Source organism: Neopelma chrysocephalum, unplaced genomic scaffold (assembly GCF_003984885.1).
Source record: "Neopelma chrysocephalum unplaced genomic scaffold, ASM398488v2 Primary Assembly neopelma1_75, whole genome shotgun sequence".
Taxonomy (NCBI): Eukaryota; Metazoa; Chordata; class Aves; order Passeriformes; family Pipridae; genus Neopelma; species Neopelma chrysocephalum.
Window position 1 is genome coordinate 13,823,521 of NW_020897736.1, and position 14,509 is coordinate 13,838,029.

Genomic DNA, 14,509 nt, shown 5'->3' on the forward strand with positions numbered 1-14,509 from the left:
GAGGGAGATGGAGGTTGGTGAGGGAGATGGAGGTTGGTGAGGGAGATGGAGCCTGAGGGGGAAGATGTGCTTGGAGCACTTGCTGAATCCCACAAGACCTCCATGTCTTTTAAATTAAAAAAAAAAAAAAACAACAAAAAACCTCTTCTGGTCCAACATCCTTCTCCAGCTCAACCATTTCAACCAGTTTGGACCCTGGTGAGCCCAGGTTACCCTTGGTCCCCTCTCTAAGCCCATCCTGTCCATCCCCATCCCTGAGGATCCATCACCCCTGGGCAGATTCGGGTGGTTCCGGTGAAATAACAGTGATTTGTGCTATAAAGTTCTTTCCAAAAGGGAAAAATTTATTATTTAATGTTACTTCTCATTCTTTCACCCATGTTACAGTTGTGGTTTTGGACTCCCCACCCCTGGAAGTGTCCAAGGCCAGGTTGGACAGGGCTTGGAGTGACCTGGGATAGAGGAAGGTGTCCCTGCCCATGGCAGGGGGTTGGAATGGGATGAACTTTAAGTTCCCTTCAAACCCAAACCATCTTGGGATTCTGGGACTCTATGTAAAGTTGCAGCCAAATCCTTCTTCGCAGCTTCTTCCTTGGCTTTGAGGATGTTTTTGGGTTGTTTTTTGTGCTTTAATACTGTTCCAGCCCCTGCTGGAAACTCTCAGCTCAGGTATCCTTAAAAGTTGCTTCACCCATACAAAATAGGCTTGGAAATTTGATGTACAGGGAGATGATAAATGCAGATTGAGGTGCTATATAGATAATTTTTCCTCTCTCTCTGCTGTAAATAACATAATGTTCCTCCAGCCTTGCCCTCAGGTGGTGTCACAGCAGCCACACGTGTTCAGGTGGAAGAAAACACTTCTGTACAACATAAAGTGAGACTCTGATCCCTCCTAATTTATTTTGGGATGACACATCCTTGCCATTCCTCTGGATGTACCCTACCTGTGGTGTCCTGACTACCTGGAAGTCAGGAAGCTCTGCTTTTCCAGGTTATCCTCACAATTGGAATAATGAGGATAATTGTAATTTTGTAATTAGAGTTAATGCAAATCAGCCCAGGACCTTTCCTCGTGCCAGGGCCTGGCTGATGGGATGTCAGGGATATATTTGGTGCTGATCATGCCAAGCAGTCACTGCTGAGGTCAGGGAAGCCTTTGCCATGAGCAAGTCAGAGAAATTTCTCACTGGGAGTAGAATTTAGTGAGATAAAACTTGAATTTTATACTATTCACAAGGTGAAATTCTCAATGAACAAAACTAATGGGATCCCAGCAAAATATTTTCAAGTTTTCCACACTGGAAAAAATGTAAGTGAATATTGTTGGCAAATGATTATTGATCTGGACAAGTGTGTTAAAGGTTTCTTGGCAGCCCTGTATTACACTTACAATTTAGTTTAGTGACAGCTTTTAGAAATAACCCCAAAGCAAACTCTGCATAGAAGCAGGTTATTGGTTTTTCTTTCAGGCAGATTTTGGTGCTGCAAAATGTGTTTGGAAATGGGCTCCCCAAGTTCTGTGTTGTCAGCAGAATATTCAGCCTGTGATATCTGTTCTGCTAATTCTGCAAATTGACTGAATTCTGCTTCCCTTTAGCTTAAAATATTAAACTGTGGAATATTGGGTGGGTGCAGCCTGAGCCTGGCTTAATTCACTGGGAGCCCAGTTTGGTTTGTAAAGTGGGGGCTTAATAACTGAGTGTGCAATGAATTGTTTGTTAAATTGGACTTTCATTGCCTTTTTGAGAGGGTCTGTCCTGAAAATCCTGAGAACTTGTAACTCCAGGCAGCTCAGCACACTTGGACTCCAGTGCTTGGTGTTTTAGCCCTGGTTAGCAGCCAAATGGATGAGAGAGGAGGGCAGGGATGAAGGAAACAGGAGATAAACTTGACAGTGAACAGCCGGTTTGAGCTCTGGCTGCTCCAGGTCAGGTTGTTTTCCAAGGACTGGAGCCCCTCTGCTCTGGAGCCAGGCTGGGAGAGCTGGGAATGTTCTCCTGGACAAGAGAAGGCTGCAGGGAGATCTGAGAGCCCCTTGCAGGGCCTAAAGGGGCTCCAGGAGAGCTGGAGAGGGACTGGGGACAAGGGATGGAGGGACAGGACACAGGGAATGGCTTCCCACTGCCAGAGGGCAGGGATGGATGGGATATTGGGAAGGAATTCCTGGCTGGGAGGGTGGGGAGGTGCTGGCCCAGGTTACCCAGAGAAGCTGTGGCTGTCCCTGGATCCCTGGAAGTGTCCAAGGCCAGGTTGGACAGGGCTTGGAGCAACCTGGGCTAGTGGAAGGTGTCCCTGCCCATGGCAGGGGGTGGGATGGGATGATCTTAAAGGTCCCTTCCCATCCAAACCATTCCAGGATTATCAGCCCCATCCTTTCATTTCCTTCCTTTTCTCCTTGTTCATTAAAATATTATTTCCCCTATTACTCTCTTTCCTTTTCTCACATCAGGAGAATTAATGTGGATCTTCAGTTGATTATTTTGAATCATTCTTGTACTTTTTGTGTCAGCTCTGCTCATATCTCTGTGTTCTTGTGTTTTAGGTCATCCCCTTAGATATAACACTGGAACTCCAGAAGCAGATCATGTCAGAGTTAGAAATTCTTTATAAGGTATATATAAGTTTTTATAATTTTCATTGTTCCTTCTTTAATTTTCTCTACAGCAAATTTTCAAAGAGAACTTCTCTCTTTTTTCTTTCTTTTCCCAGTGTGACTCATCGTATATCATAGGATTTTATGGTGCTTTTTTTGTAGAAAACAGGATTTCATTGTGTACAGAGTTCATGGATGGTGAGTTGTGTATTTGGTTTGCTTTTGATTGCTAAGAATTTAAATGGGAAAATTATATAAAGATGTGCTTTTGTCGAATGGAGTGGTGTGACTTGAAAATGTGAAGTATTAATAACTTTGCAGGGAGTTAAAAAAACAGAACAAGGATTGGGATCGTGCTGAATTCTCCATGAAATGCTGCATTTTCCCCGTGTGTAACTTCCCTCACTTTTATTGAAAATGTAAATAGAAGAGAAATAAATGCTGCCTTAATTTGTGGGTTGATATTGGAGCCTTCCTTCCAATCTGTCCTCGCTGGCAAAACAGCTGTTCCTCACTCCCAGGGTTTTTGATAGCCAAAACAGATTTTCTTTTAAAGAAATCTATTAACCCAATGTCCTGTGTGTTTGCAGTGGAAATAGTCTCTTAATTGCAAGACAAGGAGTTATTTTCCAACACAGCTGTTTGCCAGCCCTGTGCTGATTTCTTTTTGAGTCTTCTCCTGATTCCTCCCCACGTGAATCCTGGGACCAAGAGCAACGCCACATCCCCACAGGCTGATCTTACTGTTGGAAATCTTGGGAATTCTTGGAAAAAAGGCAGGGAGAATCCACTGATAACAGCAATTTATAATCCTTGCTGGCCTGTGTGAGTGAGTTCTGAGAGCATCTCGTGGCAGATGCTGTCCCTGCGTGTCTCGTGCTCGAGAAGCCTCTTCACAGCTTAAAACTCTTCCCATCACCAGCAAAAGTCTGTTCCTCTCTCCAGGGTTTTCTTAGGAGCCAGCATTTTATGCCCTATCCAGGTTTTTCACGAAGGCTCCTCACTTAAGCTGGGTGTAAAGGAGTAAAGATCTCACATGTGATTTCCTGCCACAAAGCCTTTCCCTCCCCAGGAAAAATTCCCAAAGCCAAATGAAACATCACTGAACAGCTTCTTTCTTTCTGAATAAAGCCCTTTAGGGTTTCATGGTGCATTTTGTTTTCTCCCTGCTCAAATGGCCTGTTATTACTGTTATTTCTCCCTTTTTACCCTCACTGCCTCCAGCCCAGTGATTGCTGCACCCTGTTTCCAAGCCAGGAGGGTTCTCTCAGACTTTCTGTCTTTGAAAAAGTATTTTATTCAAAAAATCAAAGCCCCCAAGTTAAATTCTTTGCTTGTTCTGCTGCTGGGTGACTATTTGCCCTTTCTCTGATCTTCCCTGCAGTTACACTCAGACTTACAAGGCTGTGTAAAGCAGTAGTTACACACAGTCAGGAAGCATCTGCTCGTGCCAAAACGAGCATCTGCCTGGAGTTTGTCCTTTCTTTCACTTCACAGAATATTCTGAGTTGGAAGGGACCCACAAGGATCCTTTAATTCAGATATTTGTTTAAACATTATGGCCACAATTGCTTGCAGGTCTGAATTCTTGCTTGAAAATATTTCAGCTTTTAGGGTCTGCACCCCCTTATGGTGGTGCATAAATTCCTTGGAATTATCCTGGACGTGACCTACTCTGCCTCATGTTGTGCTCTCCTTCTGGCAGAAAGCCCCAGCAATCACTGAAAGGAAGAACAAAATGCAAATAAATGGACCTTGCCTTTTCTTTTCCCTCCCTCAGACCTTTAATTTTCATGCATAAGGATGCAGGGAAAGAGAAGGAAAAAAACACTCTCTCATCCTGCAGATGAACAGCTTTAACCTTGTCAAATTTTTAGCCCTTTTTGTCTGTTCTAGGCCAGTTTATATTTCCTGAAGCCATATCCCGTGACCCTGGGCCACATTACAGGGATTTACTTTCTGGATGACCAGGATACAGGTGGATCTGAGTCTTTTGGGGAGGCCCCCGTGGGTAAAAAGGACCATTTTGGTGCTTCCCTGGCACCTCCAAGCAGGAAAAAGCCAAGGAATTCCAGGTCTGCAAATATCAAAGCACTGAGGTTGAAGTGGCCTGGGTCACCCTCCCACCAGTGGGTTTTAAAGAGCAGCAGAGATGTGAAATGAGGCTTTTTTTAGATTTTGCCCTTTTATATTTGTGATAAAAGTGATGCTCTAAATAAAGGTGGTGAAATGCCCTATTGCCTTTTATTTATGTTGTTGCCTCTTCTCCTTGGAAGTGCTGAACACCTGCTAAATTCCCCTGGAAAACAGGTTATCAGGCTGTCCCTGCATGTCTCTCTACAGGGTTGGGAGCTGGCATCACTGGATTTGGAAAAGTTGTCCTCTGCAGGATTCTTTCTCCCTAGAAGAATGGCAGATTTCCCCCATTTGTTTGCAAAAAAATGCTTTCCTTAATTTTTCCAGCAGCACCACCTTTAGTGCCAGCTCTAAGAGCCAGGCTTAGCAGTTTGGGAGGTGAAAATAGAACTTTGGGGGGGGCAAAACATAAGGATGTGCTGTAAGGATGAAGAGGAACCAGCAGCTTTGTGTTTGGCTTTTGTAGTGAGCAGTGGGTGTCTGTGATTGTCTTATTTCCGTTCAAAAGCCCTTGGATTTCCCTTTCAAACTGGGCTTTTTTATAATCCACAGGCCACGAGGGCAATACAAGCTGAAAAGTTAAATTTAGGGAATGAATGGTAGTTGGAATGACCTGGAATCAGAGCAACATCGGTGAAGACAAACAAACAGACTATTTCTGACAGCAGAGATGAGGAGGAGCAAAACCAACCAGCACCACAAACCCCAGTTATTAGAATGAGAATTATTCTTATTTATACCATAATAAAGGCTGAAGGCTGGAAAAAGGACCTTGTGACTTCCTTGAATTGCAGCATTTTGGGACAAACAGGGCTTATTTTTAAAAACTGAACCGTGTCCGTGTATTTTTTTTTCCATTCAACTTGGAGGTTTTTAATTCTCAATTTTGAGTTTACTTTCTTGCCCAAGAGTTTGTATTTTCCCCCAGGGACATTTTGAACACTGGTTTGATCACCAGTCTCCTTTGCAGAAGAGAAGGGAGACAATGCTTCCCAATCTCTTGGGAATGAATGTCTGTAGGGCTGTTTAAGGGAATATCTCCATGAATGCTGGAAGGACAAGTTATCCCAGATATCAGATTGTGTCCCATACTGGAATTTACTGGAGTTTAACCTGCTTGCCTTGAAAGTTCTTTCATTTTCAGACATCAACCAAACCCTCACTGGTTTGATATCCAGAGAAAACAGCTTTAATTATGTATATAATTATCATATTGGGTATCATGGAATGTTAGCAGCAGGTTTTAGAGACACAAGGCTTGGGATACTCTGGAATTTGAGGTCGACTGTTGCTTTTTGGGCTGATTTTGTTATTCCCAAGGAGTTTCTCCCGGCCTGGTAGTTTGGAGTTCTCCAGTTTTGATGTTCTGACCTGTGAGGGGAGGTTTTCTAATATTTTTTAACTTGTGTTTTGAGTATAAAGCTGCAAGCAAAAATCACCAGGGGAGGAGGAAGAGCCCCCAGTGCTGTTTCATGTGTTTATTCAGAGTTTGGGAGATTTTCGAGGTCACTTCTTTCTGACACAGTTATTGTTCTATCATTGATGGTGTTTTTTATTAATAACCAAGGCCTAGAAAACCCTTGGGCCTTCAAATCTAGGGCAGTGTTTCATTCTGCATTACCTGAGCACGTGTTGTTTGTCCTGCAGGGGGTTCTTTGGATGTTTATAGAAAAATTCCAGAGCATGTCCTGGGGAGAATAGCAGTGGCTGTAAGTACTTTTATTTCTTTTTACCTCTCAGTTCTTGGTTGTGCATTTAACTTATCCCTGATTTGAGTGCTCACCTTGCCCCCCTTGGGACGCTGAGGTATCTCCAGAATCTGTGTCCTCGTGTCAAAGGGAAGGTCTTTCCTCTCTCCTGTGCAAAGGGACTTTGGGATTAAGGAAAACTTCCTTTTGAATGGCCAACATGTGGCTTGCTGGAGGTTCATGAGATAATTAGAGGGATGGAACACTTCTGTGAGGAAAGGCTGGGAGAGCTGGGGGGGCTCACCTGGAGAAGAGAAGGATCCAGAGAGACCTGAGAGCCCCTTCCAGGGCCTAAAAGGGCTCCAGGAGAGCTGGAGAGGGACTGGGGACAAGGGCTGGAGGGACAGGACACAGGGAATGGCTTCCCACTGCCAAAGGGCAGGGATAGATGGGATATTGGGAAGGAATTCTTCCCTGGGAGGGTGGGGAGGGGCTGTGATGGAATTCCCAGAGAAGCTGTGGCTGCCCCTGGATCCCTGGAAGTGTCCAAGGCCAGGTTGGACGGGGCTTGGAGCAACCTGGGCTACTTGGAGGTGTCCCTGCCCATGGCAGGGGATGGGATGAGATGGGCTTTAAATTCCCTTCCCACACAAACCATTCCAGGATTCCATGATATGATTCTATATAAAAGAATGTAATAAATTGAGTGGGATAAAAAAATTGAATTTGCTGGAAGTCTGTGGTGACATTTCTTCCTGTCAACCCTCCCAGGATGGAGCAGGGTCAGATAAAAAGGACAGTCCTCTTAATCACCTTAATTTACCTTTTAAGCCCTTCTGTTCTATGTGGTGCCTCCAACATTGACCCAGGAGCCCTGATGGTGATCCCTTGTCTGCTTAGAGTGTCATTCCCATTCTCACTGCCCTTAATCTGTCCAAAGTGACTCAGTTAGTTTGCCTTCCCAGGCTGAAGAATTAATTAAGTTGGTTCCTGTTACCAAGAACGTGTTTTCTGTGTTCTCCTGTGGCAGATGAGGAGGGTGAGGTTTTTATTTGGGGACAATCTGCTCTCCCACCCCTGTGCTGGGACCCTTCACACCTGGATGAAGACCTAATAGGGGTCATTTTAGGGCTGGTGAGCAGGGAGACAGTTTGGGACCCCAGTCCCCAATATCTACTCAATTTGGCCTCAAGGTGTTGACAAAGGGATCCTTAAAGCACCTGCTTAGCCCATCACTGTGGCTCAGCAGCTAAAAATTCGCCAGCCATGACCGAAAACTCAAATTACAGAACAACAAAAAAAAAAAAAAGGAAGAGTTAAAAAAAATCCATCATTTTGCAGAGCTGAACACGGGGTGAATGACCAATGTCTTCAGTGGATCTCACAGGGGAGAGAGATACTGCTAAACAATTGCTAAATATAAGGAATACTTTGATAACTTAAGCAGTTTAAAGCATAACAAAGTTATTCTATCATGTGCCATTTAATTAAGTGCTGGGTTTTCACATTCATTATACATCAAGCTGACAATTTAAATCCTTTAATCCAACACAGGCAGCTATTTAGTCTCTGTTCATTGTAATTCACAGCTCTACTTTCGTCTTAATTTGTGTGGCCTGCCCAGGGTGATGAACATCCTCCTCTGATGCTGGTTCCTCTAAGTAGCTTCAAATCTGCTCATTATGTACCTGGCAGTTTCTCCTGGAATTTGAATGCTTTTCACCTCCAGTTCAGAGGGAAAGCGTTTCATCTTTTCTTCCCTATGAGGGAGAAGCTGCTCACAGTGTCCTCATATCCCTGGTACCAAGGACCATGTGTAATTTTAAAGTTTAATAATACTGGGATGGACCTTCAAACATCCCTTCAGCTGCTTATTCCTTGTTTTCCTTCTCTCCCTTCGTGTTGTGTGTTTAACACACCCACACCAACTCACATTATCGTTTCCTTGCCTTTTTTTTGTCTCTCCTCTCCCCCATCCTCCCCATCCTTCCAATCCTTGGCATTCCACAGGTGTTTTAGTCCAGTTTTCCCCTTCTCCACAACGGTGTTGCTTCAGCCCCATCTTTTATGTCTCCATATCTCTTATTTTTTTGTTCCCCTGCGGGGTCACCTCGTTACCAAGGTGGCAGTTAGTGAGTGTGACTCCCTGACACGGGCACTGAGCTGATATTTAACTTTTGCTGGTTGTTTGATTTGCTGCTTTCCCATGCCTGGTGAGGAGCAGGGGGGTCAGGGGAAGGGGGGAACAAAGGAGCAGGTGCTTCAGAGGAGGAACTCACCCCTTCCTCCTGCTTCCCAGAACAGAAGGTGTGCGCTGAGGCCGAACCAGCACTGGCAGCTCCTCTGCTCTGGTGCTGATTTTCCCTCTGTTGGCACAGTGGAATTGTTGGGAGGAGGCAGCAGAAGCCTTTGTTTTCACTAGGATTTCTCCTCGAAGCCTTCCCAAACCTGCCTGTTGGTGGCTGATGTTTCAGCAGAGCCTTTTTTGGGGGGTTGGGGCACCTTTTTGCCAAGTCCTGCACACAGACACCGTAATCCCCCCCTGAACAGCTTGGGAAGATTACCCAGAGCCTGGAGGATTTCTGGTCACTGCTGAGGAGGGGAGTGTCAAACAAAAGCTGGATGGATTTTGTGGACAAAACCTGGAGCTTCCAGAGTCTCTTTTTCTTTTGCAATGTGTTTTCTCTTGCACCATGTACAGAGTCGTTTGTCTTTCATCCTCCCGAGACATGTACAGTGCATTAATCTACTGAAGCTGCTTAATAATAAGTGTGACCTGCACATCTGTTAATTGGGAAACCCTCTTGTTATGTTTGTAGAAGGTTTTAAGTGGAACCTTCCAGAGGAAGATGATTCAGGCCCATATTGACATTTAGCAGCACCCCCGAGCTCCTCTCGCTCCCACCTGAGGATTGCAGGGCTTGGATGATCTCAGAGGGCTTTTCCAACCTGATTCATTCTAAATGGGTGTGATGGGACTGGCTTTCTGGTACATTCCCCTCTCAACCAGACTTTCTCATGGATGTGGAGCTGCTGGAGAGTCCACAGGAGGCCACGGAGATGCTCCCAGGGCTGGAACCCCTCTGCTCTGGAGCCAGGCTGGGAGAGCTGGGGGGGTTCACCTGGAGAAGAGAAGGGTCCAGGGAGACCTGAGAGCCCCTTGCAGGGCCTAAAGGGGCTCAAGGAGAGCTGGAGAGGGACTGGGGACAAGGGCTGGAGGGACAGGACACAGGGAATGGCTTCCCACTGCCAGAGGGCAGGGAGAGATGGGATATTGGGAGGGAGATCATCCAGTTCCAAACTCCCTCCCATGGGCAGGGACACCTTTCACTATCCCAGGTTGCTCCAACCTGGCCTTGGACACTTCCAGGGATCCAGGGGCAGCCACAGCTTCTCTGGGCAACCTGTGCCGGGGCCTCTCCACTCTCCCAGCCAAGAATTCCTTCCCAATATCCCATCTAACCCTGCCCTCTGGCAATGGGAAGCCATTCCCCCTTATCCTGTCACTCCAGGTCCTTGTCCATAGTCTCTCTCCATCTTTCTTGTAGCCCCTTTGGGTCTTGGAAGGCCACAATTAGGTCACTCTGAAGCTTCTCTTCTCCAGGCTGAACAATCCCAACTCTCCCAGCCTTTCCTTTGGGAGAGGTGGAGGGATCTCTGACTTCATCATAACATCCATCCTGGTTTTTTATGTCAGAAGGGGAAATCGCTCTCCTTCCTCACCTCCTCAATTTGTGTGAAGGCCTGATGGGTTTTCCAAAGGAAAACTGTACCTCGGGAACCCCAAAGTGATGTTGTGGTGGCTCCTGTTCTGGGGCTGTGTCCTGCTTTGGGGCTGGGGGTGTAAAATCCCTTCTCCCTCCGCTTGCCACTTCACACATTTGTTTTCCCTTCCATTTGTGAGGCAGTGACATTGTGCTCTGTATTTTGAGTGCTAATGTTGATTGAAGTTCTCCCTGAAAGGATGTGCACTTGAACTGTCAGGAGAGGGAGTGATTGACAGCAGGTAGAAGTACTTTTTGTGTCAAGGCTTTGTCAAGTCATTGTTGTAAAACCTACTTTACTGAATACCAATAATTCCTGCCAGAGCTTCAATCAAAAGATTCTCTCTCCCAGCACCATTTTAGAATAATATTTAATACTTGAGAGTCCTTCCCTAATAGGCAAATGTAAGGGAAGTGAATAACTGTGTGTTACACGAGGTGAGTCCATTTGGGAGGCTCCTGGGAGGATATTTACAGCCCAGGATAAAGGGAAAAACTCCTTTTATTCCTTTATACTCTGATGCTGAGAGACTCTGAAGGGAGAGTTTGTTTAATACCACGTCTTATCCAGCACATGTTCCAGAATAAAGATATTTAATAACTCACAGCTGTTGATTTTTTTTTTTCCACAGGGAATGTTTCCTTTTTTTTCTCTATGATTACTTGCTTTAAAATAAATAATTTTCAAATTGTTTTAAAGCTTTTCAATAGTCTAAATAAATTTATAATAATCAAAGAGTATTCTGAAAATCACTTTGGCCATTGGAGGAAGCCTGAAATGTTGCATCTCCTTGATTTATTTTTGCATCAATATTTTTAAGTTGTTGTTGTTGTTATTAATAATAATAATGTCAAAATGCTGTGTAAGTAGAATTCCCACGTTTTGCTTGTCATAGAGTCACGGAATCCTGGAATCATTAAGGTTGGAAAAGACCTTTAAGACCAAGTCCAACCTTTTTGAAAGGCTTGAGGTGAACGTGGTCACACCTGTGGCCAGGAGATGGTTGGGTTTGGACGAGTTTAAGTGAGGAATTGCCACCTGGAGCAATTTATTTGGGATCCACCATCATGACTTGCTTTATAAAAGAGATTCTGATCCCACTGAGGTAATTTTTAATTAGAGAATGAATTTTAAAAGAGTTTCTAGTCCAATAGGAAGGTAGGGAATTACTGTGCTCTCTGCTTTCACTCTGTATCATATTTTTAACACTTCTGCTTGATCACTGTAACACAGATAATTTCATTTTGGTCTACTCAGACAGCGAAAAGAATGCAAAAAAACTCACACAAATTTACCAGTGCCAGAAATGGTTTGTGGTTCTGGAGGTGCACGAGGAGGGTCTCAGGGAAATGAGTTAAAAGTCACCTCAGAGATGGAAATGGGATAAAAAAAAGATTTTCTCTGTGAGAAGAGTTGACTGAGAAAGCAGGGACGGGTTGGGGGAAGGAGAGCAGTGGCACAAATGTGTTTGTTCTACTGGAAAAACAGATTTTTCAGTTTGTTTTTCCCAGTTTTGGTGGTGGAAGGAGGAAATTCTGGATTAGCAGGGCAAGGTCTGCCCCAGTTTTAGGGCTCCCAGTTGTGTTTTTGGGGGTGATGGGAGAGAACAAGGTTTGTGTTTGGTTCCAAGGTGAGTAATATGAAGAATGAGACAATTTATACAGTTCAAGAAGAAATATTCTGCATTTGCAGCTAGTAATTGAAAGCATGGAGAGGAAAGGAAAAGGTACAAGATGCACCAAATGGAAGGAAAAGAACAGAGGATGAAGTGGAAGAGGGAATTAGAGATTTTATTGTTTTCTGGCCTTTAGTTTCACTGAGTTGCTTCTGTTGCAGGAAGACAAATCATTACACCCTTTGTCTTCTGTGATTTTGAACACCCCAGCAAAGACAGATGAATTCAAAATACATGGAATTGCCTGAAGGGATTCAGTATAAACTCAACTGACTTCAACTTACAGATCCTGGGAAGAAGAATTTGTGTATCCTGAAAGAACTTGGGGCAGGTTTTTAGCAGGGATTCACCTGGTCCTGGAATCCTTTGGAAGGGATGTTTGGTGTCCCCTTTTCCTGGTCCTGCCTCTGTTCTTCATAACAAGTTGGGTCTCTCATTAGATGAGATGTTGCAGTTTTTCTGACCAGGAATCTCTAATGCCTGATGTTTTTTTTTCTTTTAACAGGTTGTGAAAGGCCTGACCTATTTATGGAGTCTAAAGATTCTGCACAGAGGTGAGTAACAGATGTTTTCTGTTTTTCAATGAAAAATAGTATTATAATATTACTATATAAAGTATAACAGATATGCAAGATAACCTTTTACAAATATATAAAAATATATAGAACTATATAGAAAATATATATTATAATAATAGTATTCATTTTAATAACCTTTTCTGCAAAGACACTTGACCATATTAACATCTGGTTTGTAATGCAGAATGAATCTTAATCATTAACCTCACACATTTCCTGGTAAAATATTTTTATTGCCCTTTTATTGCCCTACAAAGAAAAAAGACTGAAGAGAGAAATGAATTTTATAGAGATTTAGAAGCTTAGGGTTACAAACAGTTGCCCAGTGGAAAAATCAGATGTTTGACTAGTATTGAAAATAGAAGACAGATTTTCTTATGGACTTCAGGGATCTCATGTGAGTGCCACAAGATCTCTAAAATTGTGATCTCCCTGTCCCTCAGAATGGTCATGAAGAGTTAAAGGAACTTTAGTCCTGCTTGGACATAAATCATTTTTGGGTTTTGCTGTTTATTCTCTTTCCTGAAGTTAATTTGGATTTTTTTAAATGTCTCATTTAGTTCTTGCTTTTTAACATTGTTACATTTTGGTAAAAATGTATCTGTTTTGATAAGTTAATTGGCATATACTAAAACTTCCAAAACCAATGTCAATTCTGGAAAATTCTGAAAAAACAGTGGGAGATGCTGTTTCCAGAACAAAGGAGCCACTTCCCCCTGCACCACCAGCCCCCCCCACCCCCCCAAAAAAAGGAGGAGGAACTCATTACATTTATAATGTTTCTAAAGTGTCTGAAAGTAACTGCTCTGGTTGCTAATGTTGTACCAATGCTGTTTAATTTAACCCATCTGCTCACTCAGCCCGGGTGCACAGTTGGGGGGTGCAGTAACTTGGGATTGAAGGAGAAGTGTGAGGGGTGACACGTAGGGAATGTTAAATTCCAGACCAGAGAGGTGAGACCGGCCCTGGTGGGGTTTTGGAGGGGCTGAGAAGGTGATGGGCAGTGGCTGGGTCAGGTGTCCTGGTGTGAGCAGTGCAAGGAGTCAGAGAATCCTGGAATGGTTTGGGTTGGAAGAGACCTGGAAGTTCATCTCATTCCAACCCCCTGCCATGGGCAGGGACACCTTCCACTAGCCCAGGTTGCTCCAAATCCCTCTAACCTGGCCTTGGACACTTCCAGGGATCCAGGGGCAGTCACAGCTTCTTTGGGCAACCTGGGCCAGGGCCTCCCCACCCTCCCAGGGTCAGGACATGGCTGCAGTTCCTCCTTTCTGCTTCCCAGGGGATCGCTCTGAATTTGGGGGCACAGGCTGTGCTGGGTGGGAGAAGGAGGGCTGTGACCAAAAAAGTGAGTAGAGAACAACTAAAGACCTGGCTTTTATAAAGCTGTGAGTCATTTAGGTTGGAAAAGGCACGTGACACCGAGTCCAACCATCCCCCAGCATGGCCAAGGCCACCACTAACATTGTCCCCAAGTGCCACATCCACAGGGCTTTTAAACCCCTCCAGGGATGGGGACTCCACCCCTGCCCTGGGCAGCCTGTTCCAATGCTGGATGATGCTTTTCCATGAAGAATTTTTTCCTGATATCTAACCTGAACCTCCCCTGGCACAATTTGAGGCCATTCCCTCTCACCCTTTGTCCCCCAGATCAGGGGGTTGCTGGTGGACCTGACCCTGGGTTGTCCTGGGATTAAAAGAACAGAAATAACCCAGAGTTCACAACCAACTCAGCCCAGACACAGGTCACCAAGGAGGCTTCATTTCTGTGAGGGTTTCAGCAATTCACCTCCTACCCTGAATGTTGCCAGATGCAGAGATTTATCACCTCCATCCCCTCGCAGTGAGAGGAGGAACAATCTGATGCTGGAGCTGCCACAGCAATTCCAGAATAAATAGGAAACCAAAGGTAACAGGAACATCCATGGCTGGGTCTGGTTCTGAATGGACTGCACAGTTACTGCCACACTTTAACACCCAAAAAGAATGAAGATATGGGATTTTTCAAGTTTTTTTTTAATTTTTCTGCCCCCCCTTCTGATTGTGATTTGAAGAGGACGTTGTGGAGCAT

At 44.5% G+C, this 14,509-nt stretch overlaps 1 protein-coding gene across 3 annotated transcripts in view; it reads left to right on the top strand.

Annotated features, from left to right (window-relative positions):
* Positions 1-14,509, top strand: part of MAP2K5 (mitogen-activated protein kinase kinase 5) — a 128,155-nt gene that overhangs the window by 44,013 nt on the left and 69,633 nt on the right. For all 3 annotated transcript variants that reach the window (XM_027688438.1, XM_027688439.1, XM_027688440.1), the window contains 4 exons: positions 2,546-2,614; positions 2,713-2,794; positions 6,380-6,441; positions 12,366-12,414. In XM_027688438.1, the coding sequence (XP_027544239.1) occupies positions 2,546-2,614; positions 2,713-2,794; positions 6,380-6,441; positions 12,366-12,414 (262 nt within the window). The remainder of the gene's footprint in view (positions 1-2,545; positions 2,615-2,712; positions 2,795-6,379; positions 6,442-12,365; positions 12,415-14,509) is intronic.